Genomic DNA, 15,172 nt, shown 5'->3' on the forward strand with positions numbered 1-15,172 from the left:
ACATGGGCAAGATCGACATAATTACCCAGTGGATCAATGTTGGTTGTTGTGGGAAAATAATTCAAATAATGCACTTTGAGTCCGTTCTTAGTATGCCCTGGAATGAATGTGCCTTTAGGGTCACTGACAAAAATAGATATGTCCTGGGTACCTCAATAGCTTTAGGCCGCAAGGGGTAGCATACAGCACTTTTTTCAGAGAATGCCCGTGAGGTCAATGATATGCTGGATGGTGATAAATGGATGAGGACAGAGTTCCTGGAAGAGATAGTGTTTCCCACTAGCCAAAGTGAGCTATAGTGGGCTATAAAGTGAAAAATAGGCAAAAGTTGATCCAGTAGGGTGCGGTGGCTGACGCGTTTCACTTTCAACTGCTGCTTTTTCTTTGGATAAAAGTATTGGCCACAACTGTTAATTATTGAATTTAGATGTTTCATGATACAAAGTGGGTCATTCTGAAGAGCTCAGTGACTTCTAGCATGGTACTGTGATAGGATGCCAACTGTGCAATAAGATTGTTCATGAAATTACATCCCTGCTGGATATTCCATGCTCAATTGTAGGTGATATTATTGGAAAGTGGAAGCGATTAGGAACAACAGCAACTCAGACACATAGCGGAAGATCATGTGAAATCACATGTAAATGACTGCTAAGGCACAAACATTCTGCTGATTCCATACCTGAAAGTTTCCAAAATTCCACTGGCATTAACCTTTTGAGTGCCAAGTGAATTTGTCAAAATAGGTGTAAAAATCACCAAGCAACTGCCCTGGGATATCCTTGGACAGGTGAAGCTTGGTGGGGGGCTCCTTTATTGGGGGGTCCCTACTCCCCCAGGTACCCCATCAAGGGCTGACTTGTGTAAAAAGTGCCCCCGTCTGTGGCAAGATACCGCTGGCTATTGGAGCATGATGCTGGTTCCAATATATGGGGACCCCTATGTTTTTTGTCCCGCATATTTTTTGGAACCAGGACTGGTCCAAAAGCCTGGCGCTGTTGTCTTAAACACAAGGGAGCCCTATGATTTTTCCCCTACCTTATTGAGCCCATGGTTGGTTAAGCTCAGGGAGGGGGGTGGGAGGATAGCAGGACACCCCAAGCCATTTTTTTATTGTTACAAAATATAGCACATTTCCATGTCTAAAAAAAAATTGCCTATTATAGAAATTGCACCCTATTACATTTCACCCATGATTTGATGAGTTTGGTGTGGAAAAACTTGACTGGCCTGTACAGAGTTCTGATCTTAACTCGACCGAGCACCTTTGGGATGATCTAAATATGTAGCTGCTTATTCTCTGTGGGGCCACAGCAACTTGTTCATACTGTAGCTATTTGGAAGGTTGCTGGGGCACCAAGTAAACCAAATGGTAACCCTCCGGGGTAGAGAAGGATGTTTATGCTTTAGCAGCTTCAGTTAAAGTAATCTACCAATTCTCTTTTATTAACTCAGAGTAGTGAGATACTGGCTCTTTGCTAAATTCTACACCAGCTTATTAACCCTTGGCAACGGGTAGGAATCAAACTAAGAAACTTGATTTAATTTAGGAAAGTCATTGCTGAATCCTAAAGCACTGGAAGACTTAGACAATTATTGGAATCGCTGTTCGATTCCTCTTTGACCCCTAGGCATAGCATATCCTCCACCTCTTGCTTTACCGCTGCCTGTTTCACCACATGTTTGCAATATGGCCTTTCTTTAATTACTACCCCGGGTGGAGTAACACTATCATGTTGGATGATCAAGGTCTTTCCCAGAATGGCAGAAAATACATCTTGGTACTGTGCTACTAAATTCAACACTTCCTGTTTCTGGCTAGATAAGTATGACTTTAGTGGGTACCTGGAATTCTGGGACTTTCTTAGCCACTAATGAGGGCTGACTGGTACTTTCCTTCCAAGGTTTTAACAGGTTTATGTGGTAGATGTGCACCTCTTTCCTTCTACCTTCCTGTCGAACAAATTGACCGGTCCCACTGCCTCTATGATCTTAATCTTATGATAAGGGCCCTGCCATTGGGCATACAACTTGCTTTCAGTAGTGTGCACAATCGATAGCACCTTGGCTCCTGATTTAAAGGATCAGTTAACTGTGGTAATGTCTTAACAATATTTTTGACATGGCTCTATCTGACATTGATTCTAAATTATGTTTGTTAATCATAATTCTTTGTTATAGTTTTAACATTCACCTGAGTTCATTTCTTTTGGTGTTTTACTCGTTAACAGCAACAGTTTTATTAAAGTAGACAGAAGAGTTATTTTACCAATTTTATTGAATCATTTTAGCCAATTACACATATATTTTTGTTGTGTAGTTTGCACAGTCTAGACCAGTGGTTCCCAACCCTGGTCCTCAAGTACCCCCAACAGTGCACGTTTTGCAGGTCTCCACACAGAATCACAGGTGAGATAATTAGCTCCACCTGTGATCTTTTCAAATGTGCCTGAATAATGAGTGCACCTGCCGGGTGACCTGGAAAACGTGCACTGTTGGGGGTACTTGAGGACCAGGGTTGGGAACCACTGGTCTAGACTAAATGCAGTGCCAGCAAGAAATGTCACTGACCAATAAGCAACACTCAACATACTCAAAATAAATTGCACAACATAGATTTTAAAGTGAAATCTAAAAACAACCCATCATTTCCTATATGTTACACAGTATGTGTTCCAATAAACTAGCAGTATTAAAGGGAAGATATAAAGGTTTATATTTTATCCTGTCCCCAGTGCCTCCATTTTCCGTTGACTGTAGCAGGTTGTTATCAAACATTAATTTGCATAATGATTTTGTAAATTAAAATATAATTGCATATTCCTTCTTATCATATGCCTGACTTTCTTTCCTTTTCTTTTTTAGATTATCAGTTTATTAAATGTCTTTACATCACAGAAGTCTCTTGAGGATTTCCAAGATGTGTAAGTAATGCCTGATTAAATTAAGTTAATCTTCAGAGGCGGAGAAAGTGCCTTCATTTAATAGATAAAATCAACACCGTATTGATTGCAGGATGCTACTGTAGTTGTAGGAAGTTTAAAACATGAGGACAAAAGGACGTCCAAAATAATTTTAATTAGGCATTATTCACCCAGGCTGCAACATTGTTATAGGTTTTTTTTTTTTTTTCAACTTCTTCTAACTTCTAACTCTGCTGTCCTCGGTGACTGTGACTATCTAGATTGGGAAGTTATCTATTAAATATATATGGCAGTTAGGAAATTGCACCGTGCCATGACAGCCTCCTGGCACTAACAACATGCATCTAATTTTAAATGAATGTGTGTTTTATATATCAGTATAATGGAAATGTCTGTGAAACAAAAACATTTAGTTTAGGAGAATAATGACATTTAAGGGAATAGTATTATCTTTCCATGTTCTGGAGCATATTAATAATTGGATTGGCAGAAAAGGAGATTACTCATTTATTCACATGAGCATATCACAATTTTCATCATTGTTTTTGTAACCAGCTAAGCATTGCTTTCATAATAAATATTGGTAGATTTTTATGTCAGTTGAAGATCTCACCACAAGTCTAATACACTTGAGAAAAATTGCCACTAAAGTATTATCTAGGCAGCTCAGTCTTGTCCATGTATGTTCTAGGGGTAGGTTGTCCATGAGACACTAGTGTGATACCTAAAAAGCTGAGCTTTGTCAATATATGTTCTAGGAGTAGGTTCTAGGTGCTGAGCCAGTACAGTGATAGGTAGAACATCAAGCTTTTATAAGAGTAGGGTTTGTATGATCCACCAGAGTTCTATCTAGAAAAGAAGTACATTTACTAACGTGAGTTTTTAGAAATGAGAAATGTGTGCCCATAGCAACCATTCAGATTATGGGGGGTTATTCTGGTTCACTCGCAAACGCAAATTCCTTCTCAAATGGACAAAACCAAGGCCCTTATTCTGATTGAGTCGGATGGCTCCGAATGCGGACGGATGGCCGATGGTTGGTGTTTGCACATGTGCAGAGGCGTATCTGCGCATGTGCGAATGCCGCGCACGTCCGAATACAGCGTGAATTCTGTACAGAAAACGATCGGTTGGAAATATCCGAACAGGGGGTGGAGAGGGGCGTGAAGGGCTGTGTGGGCTCATTACCATATGCGTATGCCCCGCATTTCATGGGCGTTCCCATGACAACGCTGGGCGTACGTATGGTAATGCGGTCGTGATGCACGTGTGGGGCGCGGACATATGACATAGCCGGATGCCAGCTGCCCGCCCATATCGCTGCTTTTGCACGGAGAAATGCCCGAGTGGTCTGCAGCACTCAGTGCTGCCTGACCACTCGGTCCAGCATTCGATGGTCGGCGACCATCGAATGATGGGAGAGGTTCCCATAGATGGAGGAGGTGTTCAAATGAAAAATCCACTCGCGGTCCGTTCGGTCAGCATCTTACCGCATTCGGACGGTGTGAGCGATCCGTACAGAAGGCGAGGCTAAGAACACTCGGTTCCTATCCGAAAATACACATCCGACCGAATCAACTAGAATAAGGGCCCATGTGCACTGCAGGGTGGGCAGATGTAACTTGGGCAGAGAGAATAAGGTTTGGGTGGGGTGGTGACAATCGGACCCATTCTGCCGTGATCCCTCTTCAATGCTGTCGCTAAAGACGCCATTGAATAGGTTTCCCACGTCAGAAATAGCAGCGGCAGATTGCATACCCCCTAAAATGTCTGTGTAGAATCCAGAAGGTATTGTACCTTCTTTCATGTTTTGGTAAGCTGCACCCTGCTTAATTAATTGCGCTGACTTCTTTCACAGTCCATTGAACATCCATTGAACATCTATTTAAGAGGGTTGCACTCAACTCAAACATTACTTGTTTGCAATGCGTGTTCTAAGAAAAAGTTCTACATAAGCCACAATTTCCATTTGTGATTACTTTAAGAAGTTATATTTTTAATTGTTACTAAATATTAGCATTCTGACAGTAGAAAGTAACAATACTTTAACTTTGTTGAAATATTTGTAAATATATGAAGGCATCTTGCAAACTAAATCTATTTAAATTTTTAGCCTTTAATCACTCTGCATTGAATTCATCTTATGTGGTCCAGTAATTGGTAACATCTACTAGACTGCTATTGCACAATCATTTATTTTATTGTGATACATACAGTATGTTGTGGAATTACTATTATAATGTCATGTTAATAAAATATTTAAAAATGCATTTTTAGAAACTCTTTTATTAATTCAGTTCTGATTTTTCCAGCTATCTAGTAATGGAATTAATGGATGCCAACTTGTGCCAGGTGATTCAGATGGAACTGGATCATGAGCGAATGTCTTACCTGCTGTACCAAATGCTTTGTGGAATTAAACATCTTCATTCAGCTGGAATTATACACAGGGTTAGTAATTTTATACTATGCAGTTCACCCTTTCTCATTTTAGGCAGTATCCTCAGGGCGGCGCTACCCACTCAGCAGCTCCTGCGGTGCAGGGAGGTGCCGGACTGAAGAGGCGCTCAAGCCTCTCCCTGCACTACCACTGTTCTTCTGCCGGGACACGGTGCCTCCTGTACTGCGCCTGTCATACAGACAGCGGTGCCGGAAGCACAGCAACAACGCAGAGCTGACTACCGCATCAGCTATCGCTTAGTCGGGTCTTCCCCACCGCGAGTGTCCCAGTTACCAGTATTTTCAGCAATAGCCTGGACACCGCTGGGGCAGATGCAATTTTGCTGTACTTTGCGCTGCCTGTGTGACATGCATGGGACATGCCTGGAGCTGCAGCTACAGCATGGACCAGCGCTGTTTCTCTTAATTGCCCAGGGTAGGTGTACTGGGCCCAAAACTGCTGGGAAAGGGGGGAGGGGTAGGTTGTCTGGTAATAAACACTTGCTGAGTGCTTTCACCCTAGACCACAGGGAAAGCAGAGTTATAAAATATAAACTGCTTATTTTAAAAGCAATTAAATATGCTTATCTAAAACCACACAAATTAAATGTAAGACATCATTTTATATATATATATATATATATATATATATATATATTGCCTGACCCTAACCCCCTCCTTGCCCCAGTACTGCCAAAACTGCTATCTACCTTTACCAAATAAGCATTTAATGGTAACTCCGTGGCAACGAGCATGAAACCCTTAGTAAGGAGCATGTAACCCCTGTATTTGAGCAAGAAACACCTGGCAATGAGCATGTAACTCCTGGCAATGAGCATGTAGGTAAGCGCCACTTATGTGGAATAATAAATAACCCTCATTACGGTGTGTGTTATAATATGTATTAGGCATTATGGCGTGTGTTATAATATGTAATAGGCATTATGGTTGTGGCATAATGTGTAATAGGCATTACAGTGTGTTATAACATGTAATAGGAATTATGGTGTGTGACAATGTGTTATGGGCACTACGGTGTGTGGCAATCATGTGTAATAGGATTTACGGTGTAAATATTGCCATGCGCCGTGGGCGCGCACTGTCACTGGTTTTGGTGTCTGTGTGTGTGTGTGGGGGGGGGGGGGGTACCAAATGTCTACATATCTACATATGGGGCCTTATTTTGGTTCATTCTTTCTGACAAAATCCTTCTTAGATGGACAAAACCATGTGCACTGCAGGGGGGGCAGATGCAACATGTGCAGAGAGAATTAGATTTGGGTGAGTAATTTTGTTTCTGTGCAGGGAAAATACTGACTGCTTTATTTTTACACTGCAATATAGATCTCACTTTGAAGTAAAACCCCACCCAAATCTAATTCTCTCTGCACAAGTAACACCTGCCCCACCTGCAGTGCACATGGTTTTGCCCATCTAAGAAGGATTTTGTCAGAAAGAATGAACCAAAATAAGGCCCATGGTATTGCTGCTACTAAGCCCATTATGTGTTTTTTTCATTGTGCGCCTTCAGCAGGCATTGAGGGCGCAAATCTTTAGTTTGCAGGGGGGTGCTGAACACCCTAGCACCGGCCCTGAGTATCCTATAAGCCCTGATGCCTTTTTTTTTAGCCATTAAAAAAGTAATGAAATCCAATTAGAGGCCATTTATATTTGTCTGAAAATACAACACTATGCCGCAAATCATATGGGATAAGCATCTGCTTATCGGGCATTATGCCTAAGGCACACAAAGTATAATAACCAAAAAGAGTGGGTATCAGGGGAAAAGGAGAGCCCCATGTGAACCTGTTAGCAGCTGAAATTGATACACCACTTTGTCTTCTATACTGTATGTATGGCCTGATTCAATATGGTTTGTAGTTTTGCGATGATTTGCAAAACTACAACTTGTGGGGGTAAGCTGCTGGGGGGGGGGGGGGGGGAATAGCCCAGCAGGGGGCAGAACCACCCCGCAGATTGCTAAAAAATCATGATTACACATTTTTGTCAATTTGCGGAGCGGGCTGAAATAAACCCAAAATGTACGACTTTAGTTCTATGCATGGTTTTTTAAATGGTTGGTTTAAATAATAGTCGGGAGGGGGGGGGACTATGGCAATTGGAAGTAATCATCACTGAAACTTTAGGTTCACGTAATAGAAAGTACTTTTATACAAGAAAACATGCTAAATGATACTGGCATGAAACACTGTAAACTTCGTTTCAAAGTGCAATGCTGATGTAAGCAAAATAATTTACAATTGCTGAGACATACAAGCAGCAATGGTAAAAGATGCTGACTTTATCATTGATGTATATTGTGTGAGTGCTGTACTTTTGCATGGTTGAGTTACATGAGTGCATGATTGCTTGATAGAACTGAGCAAATGAGAGGGTCGAGGTTTCATACATCAAGTGTAGTTTAAAGATCTGAAATCATGAATGTGTATCTTAGCAGTCGCTTCTACAGTACATCTTGAAAGAACAGGACTGCCGCTGCCCATGTTACCTGTAGTAGGAGGAGAGTGAAGAGGAGAATCCAGGCCAGCCTGTTCCCAGCACTTGTGCATGCGCAAAACACTGGTTTCTATGGACTTTAACTTCTGCAGCCCATAGATTCCAGCTATGGCTGAATGTAAGGCAGGTAGTGGCTTTCTAATAGACGCCAGCTTTCTGCTAATTGCACTCTAGTCTGGCAGAAAATACCTCCAACAGAAAGTGGGCCAGATGCACAGATGGAGAGTGAAAATCAGCCAGCCAATCAGCACCTACCTGTGATTTGGGGATTGATAAAAAGCGCTAAAAAATATGATGATTATATGCTTAGAGTGGTACCTGTAAATGAATAATGGTTAGTAGCAATGTTTACTCCCTTCTTGGGGAATACATATAAGGAGTTGGATTAACTGATACTGTCCCTATGCCTGACCCTTACGTGCTTCCAGTGCGGTGGTGACTCCGTGTGCCAGGGTGCAGCAGCGGGGATGCCGCCTGATGTTAGTGCGGCTGTGTGCTGTCTGTCTGACTCTCTGTGTGGCAGGGCGCAGTGTCAGGGCCGCCGCTTGATGTTGTTGCGGCTGGATCTCTGCGCATCCAGGCTGGACAGGAAACCATCCTTGAAAAAGTGCGCAGGATGCACGAAACGCGTTGGACCCACAAGGAGGACACTGACACTTGCTCCCAAGCTCACCCCGAAACCCTGCCCGGCGGCTGCGGCGAACTTCCGGTAAACAACTTCCGACTCCCGGCAGTCACGGACGCGCAGAGATCCAGCCGCAACAACATCAAGCGGCGGCCCTGACACTGCGCCCTGCCACACAGAGAGTCAGACGGACAGCACACAGCCGCACTAACATCAGGCGGCATCCCCGCTGCTGCACCCTGACACACGGAGTCACCACCGCACTGGAAGCACGTAAGGGTCAGGCATAGGGACAGTATCAGTTAATCCAACTCCTTATATGTATTCCCCAAGAAGGGAGTAAACATTGCTACTAACCATTATTCATTTACAGGTACCACTCTAAGCATATAATCATCATATTTTTTAGCGCTTTTTATCAATCCCCAAATCAACTTATTATAAAGAAGCTGCTCAAACAACACAGCGCAGAAGCCACGAAAACAAAAACCTACCTGTGATGTCAAAGACTGTGTTTGTAAAATGTCAGGTAGGAGCTGATTGGTTGGTTGTTTATTTATCACTCTCTATTTTATCACTTTTGAATTTTAGTGCATCTGGCCCAGTCACTGGAAATGACAGTCACTAAAGTGGCGGGGAGTTTCAGTCTTGTAGCTCATAAGTAAAATCTGCCACGGATCTTATATATTGAGTAAAGCTTAGTGGTGGTATGATAAATATTTGTAGAAAAACAAAAAGAGAGGGGGTGTATTCTATACAGGCTGAAAATAACTATGGTTATCTGATAGAGAATGTATATATCTAAGGTGTTGGCAGAGAACCAGAGAGTCAGTAAAATCCAGACAACAAGCTCTCATAGGAGGGCTGCTATCAAAATATTAGTCTCAACTTAGATAGCTATTTGTAGAATTGTATCTATTGCGGGTGCTATGTAGGTAATGTAAATATACAACAATGTGAATCATGGAATATGTACAGAAGGCCTACTGCTTCATGCAACTTTACTAACACAATCCCATTTCCAATGCAGGATTTAAAACCAAGTAATATTGTTGTGAAATCAGACTGCACCTTGAAGATTCTTGACTTTGGATTGGCAAGGACTGCTGGCACTAGCTTCATGATGACCCCATATGTAGTAACACGTTATTACAGAGCACCGGAAGTCATTCTTGGAATGGGATACAAGGAAAACGGTAGGCTGTGCCTTAAACACAGTCTCTTGGCAATTGGAGGGAATGTAGGAAATAGACCAGTAGACTAAGAAATAATGGGCACTGATCTCCTTTGGTTATAGTTATTTTCAGGAAAAGAGTAACTTTAACACCACGTGTTAGGAAGGCATGCATCAAAAGAAATCCATGTTGCAGTGGTTGATCATGGTGTAAGAATATATCTTATTGCAGAACGTATGAAATGGGAACAGTACTAGCAGCATATTGTACATTGCTAGAGTATATATATATATATATATATATATATATATATATATATATATGTATATGTAAATAATATTGCTATATGGCCTTGCTGTAGCAAGCCAACATGTATATCTATGAAATATATAAATATATAGTGATATTCATATGTGGTAAGATATTATGCATATTGAAACGTGTGAGAAGCTGTGTAGTTTATATTATAATAATGCATAACATCAATATAAACACAGAAAAAAAATTAAGAAGATAAAAGAGCAATCCATTCTCCTTCCAGTTCCATTCATAACCCCTAAATATGTGATTGGAATATGCAGACTATAGATGTTTGTAACTGAGAAATAAAACAATTTATATGCCATCTTGTTTCTCATTGTCATACTGTCAGCTGCTTGTCATACATACCATAATTCATGTACCTATTTTGTTTGATAAATTATGTTTTATAGACTAATGAAAAACCTTATTTAAATACATATATTAATAAATAAATACCTTACTTAGAGTTATAAGTAGCATTGAGACTTTTGCGTACATACAAAATGACCTCTGTACACTTTTATTTCTTTAAATGTATTTTGAGTTGAACATGTCTTTACATCTAGCTTATATCGGTGCACAAAATGTGGTTATCATTATCATCAGGTTGGGCACTAGAACCCAACCTACGGGACACTGACAGCTGTTCTGGAAGCATCTGTGGGGAGCATGGATGACTTGTACTTCCCACTGCGACTGTAATGAACTTACAGTCTGACATGTATATCCAAGTGCAAATGGGTACAAGCACAAAATATGCTCAACTCAAAATATGGCCCAAAGTTGTTGCGTGCGCAGTGCACCCCAATTTACATAAGTTTTTTTTTATTTTATGTGACGCAAATGTACTCATGTCCAATGCTAAACCTCGTCCATAATGCATGTACTTTGTATATTAGTCTGCATTGGCCCTTTATAGTGTTTTGTTTTGATAGGATCATAAGAATTTTATGTTTTATTCACTAAAATTTGTTATCCTTTTAGATTTATTTTGTCTCACTCTTACTTTTATGCCATTAATATTTTGAGCACAGTTATCAGATATTAGATGAAAAAGTAATTTAAACAAATCTACTCTGATCTTCCCCTTGCAACACTCTAAGCCCGTTTCTTTAATTCTAATAGCACCAGATATAAATGAATTCAGAGAATGTCATGTCTTTATTGCAGTCTTTTCCCATCCATTATTTTCAGTAGTTTATTACTTTATTTTGTTCACTGTCACCCTCAACATTTTCATTCTTTCTTGTCCCATCTTATCCCCACCTGTATGGGGCATTGTGGGACTAATTCAGCATGGAACTCTAATGTGAGAATTGGCAGTGGCCTGTGAGGAGAAAGCTACCACCAAGACAGAAAGAGAAAAAAATGCTAACTTGCCAGAAAATTGCGAATGGATTGCCAATTGTAACCACTTGCAAATCTATACGCAATTCCGAATTCTTGAAGAGATTTTGCCGTCTGTGTAAATGTAAGTAGGTCTGAGGCTTCCACTAACCTGGGATTGAGCCAGGGTGGAAGTGGTCATTGCTGATGTCACAGACCCTCTTCAAACACACCTGTGCATTTTTTGTGTCGCTCTCAGAAAATGGCAAGTTACCACCCCTAAACGGCGGCTTTCAGACAGTCAAACCGCATTTTGATTATATCTCCGATCCATATGCATTTTCTGTCGTTGGTTCCCCTCACAAATGCGCGATGCATATAGTAGTCATGCATAGTCATTCTATAATCACTCCATTTGCGAATTCTCTATTTAGTGCTGAATTAGCCCCTTTTAACAATTTTGCTTTTGTTTAAGCTGCTATTTTTTCTCCTTTGATTTGCATTCTTATTGTAAGTAAATGCAGCTGGAATATTTTGGAAACTGGTGAATGAGAAAAAGGTGTTGGAATTCATAACAACCAATCACATACTAAGTCATTTGTATAGTAGTACCTAGAATATTAAAGCTAGATTTGGCATACGATCTCTTGAAACTGGGAACTCTTGAATTACACAAGTTTTTTGGCTAACTTAATTCAAGCCTTTATTTCACCTGGTTTTAATCATCCATAGAATCGGTGTAATTCATGAGTGCCCAGGTTTAAAGTTATGGTATGGTAAGCTTAATTTAGGCAAATTCTGGTAGGCTGATATGGATTCTGACACTTTTAATGGTGTGTCACTCTTCACTATGGTTCCAAAATAGGTTACTTCTTTTGTATTAATTTGTGGGGGTAGGGATAACAGGAGTTGTGCTCTTTTTCATCCATGCTTTTCGAATTGACCTTCCTAGCTAACTTTGCCTTTTCCTCTTTCCACATCTTAATGGCCTTGTTTCTGCACTTCTAGTGGATATTTGGTCTGTGGGATGCATTATGGGAGAAATGGTCCGCCACAAGATCCTCTTTCCAGGAAGGGACTGTATCCTTGTACCATTCCGGAGCTTCAGTTTACTCATGGGAACATACCTTCCAACTTACAAAGCTTATACGTCTGATTATTAACCGCCATATTATTTGTTGCTGTGCACTAACTCTTATTATTTTTATGATGAAAGACAGGATTTATGGTACAGATCAACATAAGTATAGCACACCTGCCTAAAATGATAGAAGTCATTTGCATTGATGGTGTTATCAAAATATAATAGGTGCGTGTACTAAACAAAAATAACCTTTTTCATATGTTTCATTGGTCTACTAAAAAAAAATATATATATATTTCAATCCAACCCTCATAGATGTGTTATATAAATATATATTTTAGAAATATATATTATATCATATATTTATTCATAGCGTCTAACATCATGCTTATTTTTGTAACATTGTCTTGTTTTAGTTTATATTCTTAGTGTCAGCTCATACCTGTAGATTATCTTATAAAAACAATTCTGACATTGCACAAATGTCTCAAACATTTGTTATCTGCAAATCTCTTGAGGGGAGCAGAGAAATGACAAATAGCACCAAATCAAGCCCGAGAGGAGATACTGCAGGATACTTTGGGCGTGGGGTGGGCAGTGATGTCATAAGGCCCCACCCCTAGATGTTGAAATAGCTTGTAACTTGTGTGTTCATAGGTAGGAGGCCGTGTTAAATGACACTATTGCATATTTTAGCCCCTTCATACAGTTGATGAGTCTGTACTGATTTTATCTCCATCCTTTCCACTTCACTAGGAAGTGGGCAGGATGCAGGAGAGTCACCCTTGGGCTGTGGAGGACTTCCCCAAATATCGGGAGCCAATTGCAGCTACCAGGAGGGTAGGCAAGTATCCACCAAATGCAGTATAAAAACTACTACAATACAGTGAAGCTGGCACTAATGCTAACTATAATCAGAAGTATAATACAAGCTGCAATCATTTACTATTGTAAAGCGCAACGGAATCTGCTGCGCTATATAAGAAACTGTAAATAAATAAATAATAAATTAGGGTGTTAAAATCTTATTACAGTATTTCAAATGTAAATTAACAAACATTGTACCATTTGTACATGTCTAATCCTGACAGTTTGTGACAGTTGCTTTTGCTACTAACTGGGTGGATTGTACAATCATATTTACTGTACATCCCAAAACTGCACTTTGTAAAGTAGCACTTCTAACACATACAGTAAACCTGTAAAAGTATCAAACTCACAATCCCCTATCTCTGTATGTTAAAATAACTGGTGCCTAGACAGCACTTAGTTTGCTTTATGAAATCACCGGTGACATAAATTTTGTGTCTGAAACTAATTTATATTGCAAGTAATCATCAATCAGAGGGGGATGTCATTGTTGTAAATTAATATCCCACTTTTTCGTTATTAGTGTATAATATGTTATATGTCGTAGTGGCTTAATACGGAGCTGTCTAACCCATGCGTCATACCAGCCTTACCAACAGTGTGGTACTGATGCAATTTCTTTCTGACTTGCACGACGGTTGATAAGGGTTTGGATCAAATGCTCAACAGTGTCTAGGTATACAGTCAATATGGCAACGTCAAAAGGTCGACATGCACAAGGTCAACATTGGCAAAAGCTTGTCACATGAAAATATCAATAAGGGTTTTTCAGGTTTTTTCATGTACGTGTCGACATGTAACAATTACACATATTACCGCTTTGGATCTCCAATTGGTGCACCACTATGCTTTGGCCCAGGGGCCTCGCTGCACTTGGCACACTTTACCGTTACCAATTAGAGTCCATATGGATGCTAGGTATGAAAAAGAGTGAAAAAAGAAATTGTGAAAAACTCATGTCAACCTTTTCAAGTGTTGACCATGGTCATGTCAACCGTTTACTTGTGCCAGCCTTTGGTCAATGATGACCTTTGAAAATGTCAACATTGTGCATCTTATTGGAGTCGACCTAGACCTAGATAATGTTGAACTATCATCTAGATACTGATTGATATATATATATATATATATATATATATATATGTCATTCGTTGGACAGCAAGTATTGTGCATAACTAAATTAAAAAGACTTATATTCATATCTCTCACTCTTCATTAACTCTCCATAATCACCTAATGCCTCAGGTAATACATGTGCATGGACAGGAAAAGAGATTGATGGTTGTCAGAGATGTCACACGAGTGATAGTGCATGCCCTTGTGCATGCCCATGATACAGCTATTGATCCTGTATTGCAATGTGGCTTGGATAATAGATTTTCTAAAGTCACCTTGATATACCATCTGATTAGGTTACTCACTGTGTAAATTGACCCTCACTCCAATTACCCAGATCATCATGCTGCTTGTTGCTTTATATATATACTTTGTCCTAAATAATATAACCATGGGACTCACGGGTAGCAGCGAGATATACTTGGAGAGCTTTCTGAAGCACTTTGCAGCTAGACAGCATTATGGCTGAAGTGCGTCTTATTTAATGGTCCTGGATTATTGAGTGTTCCTCAGATGAACAGTATTAGTCTCTAACATTTTCTTCTTCAGCAGGTCACAGAAAGCGTTCCCCCTGTTTTTCCTGTTCACTCTCAGAGTATCAATCATCCTCCAGTCTTCTAGCTTCATTAGTTTTCCTGTAATAGTCACAATCAAAGCGCACTAGGTTGGAAGGTATGTATAAGTCATGGCAATTAGAGGACAGAAATCTATGGCTCACCAATTATAGTATAACAGATAATGGAACAATACCCATGAATCTTTATGGCACACTATTGCTTCTTTTAGTGTTGGG

General features: G+C 40.1%; 1 protein-coding gene across 5 annotated transcripts in view; it reads left to right on the forward strand.

Moving 5' to 3' along the window:
- MAPK10 (mitogen-activated protein kinase 10) overlaps positions 1 to 15,172 on the forward strand; it is a 214,523-nt gene that overhangs the window by 129,324 nt on the left and 70,027 nt on the right. For 4 of the 5 annotated variants that reach the window (XM_083176464.1, XM_083176501.1, XM_083176482.1 and 1 more), the window contains exons 5-8: positions 2,866 to 2,924; positions 5,237 to 5,375; positions 9,536 to 9,701; positions 12,318 to 12,389. In XM_083176464.1, the coding sequence (XP_083032590.1) occupies positions 2,866 to 2,924; positions 5,237 to 5,375; positions 9,536 to 9,701; positions 12,318 to 12,389 (436 nt within the window). The remainder of the gene's footprint in view (positions 1 to 2,865; positions 2,925 to 5,236; positions 5,376 to 9,535; positions 9,702 to 12,317; positions 12,390 to 15,172) is intronic. The other variant, XM_083176471.1, reaches the window with a different exon arrangement.

Source organism: Crinia signifera, chromosome 1 (assembly GCF_055691185.1).
Source record: "Crinia signifera chromosome 1, ASM5569118v1, whole genome shotgun sequence".
Classification (NCBI taxonomy): domain Eukaryota; kingdom Metazoa; phylum Chordata; class Amphibia; order Anura; family Myobatrachidae; genus Crinia; species Crinia signifera.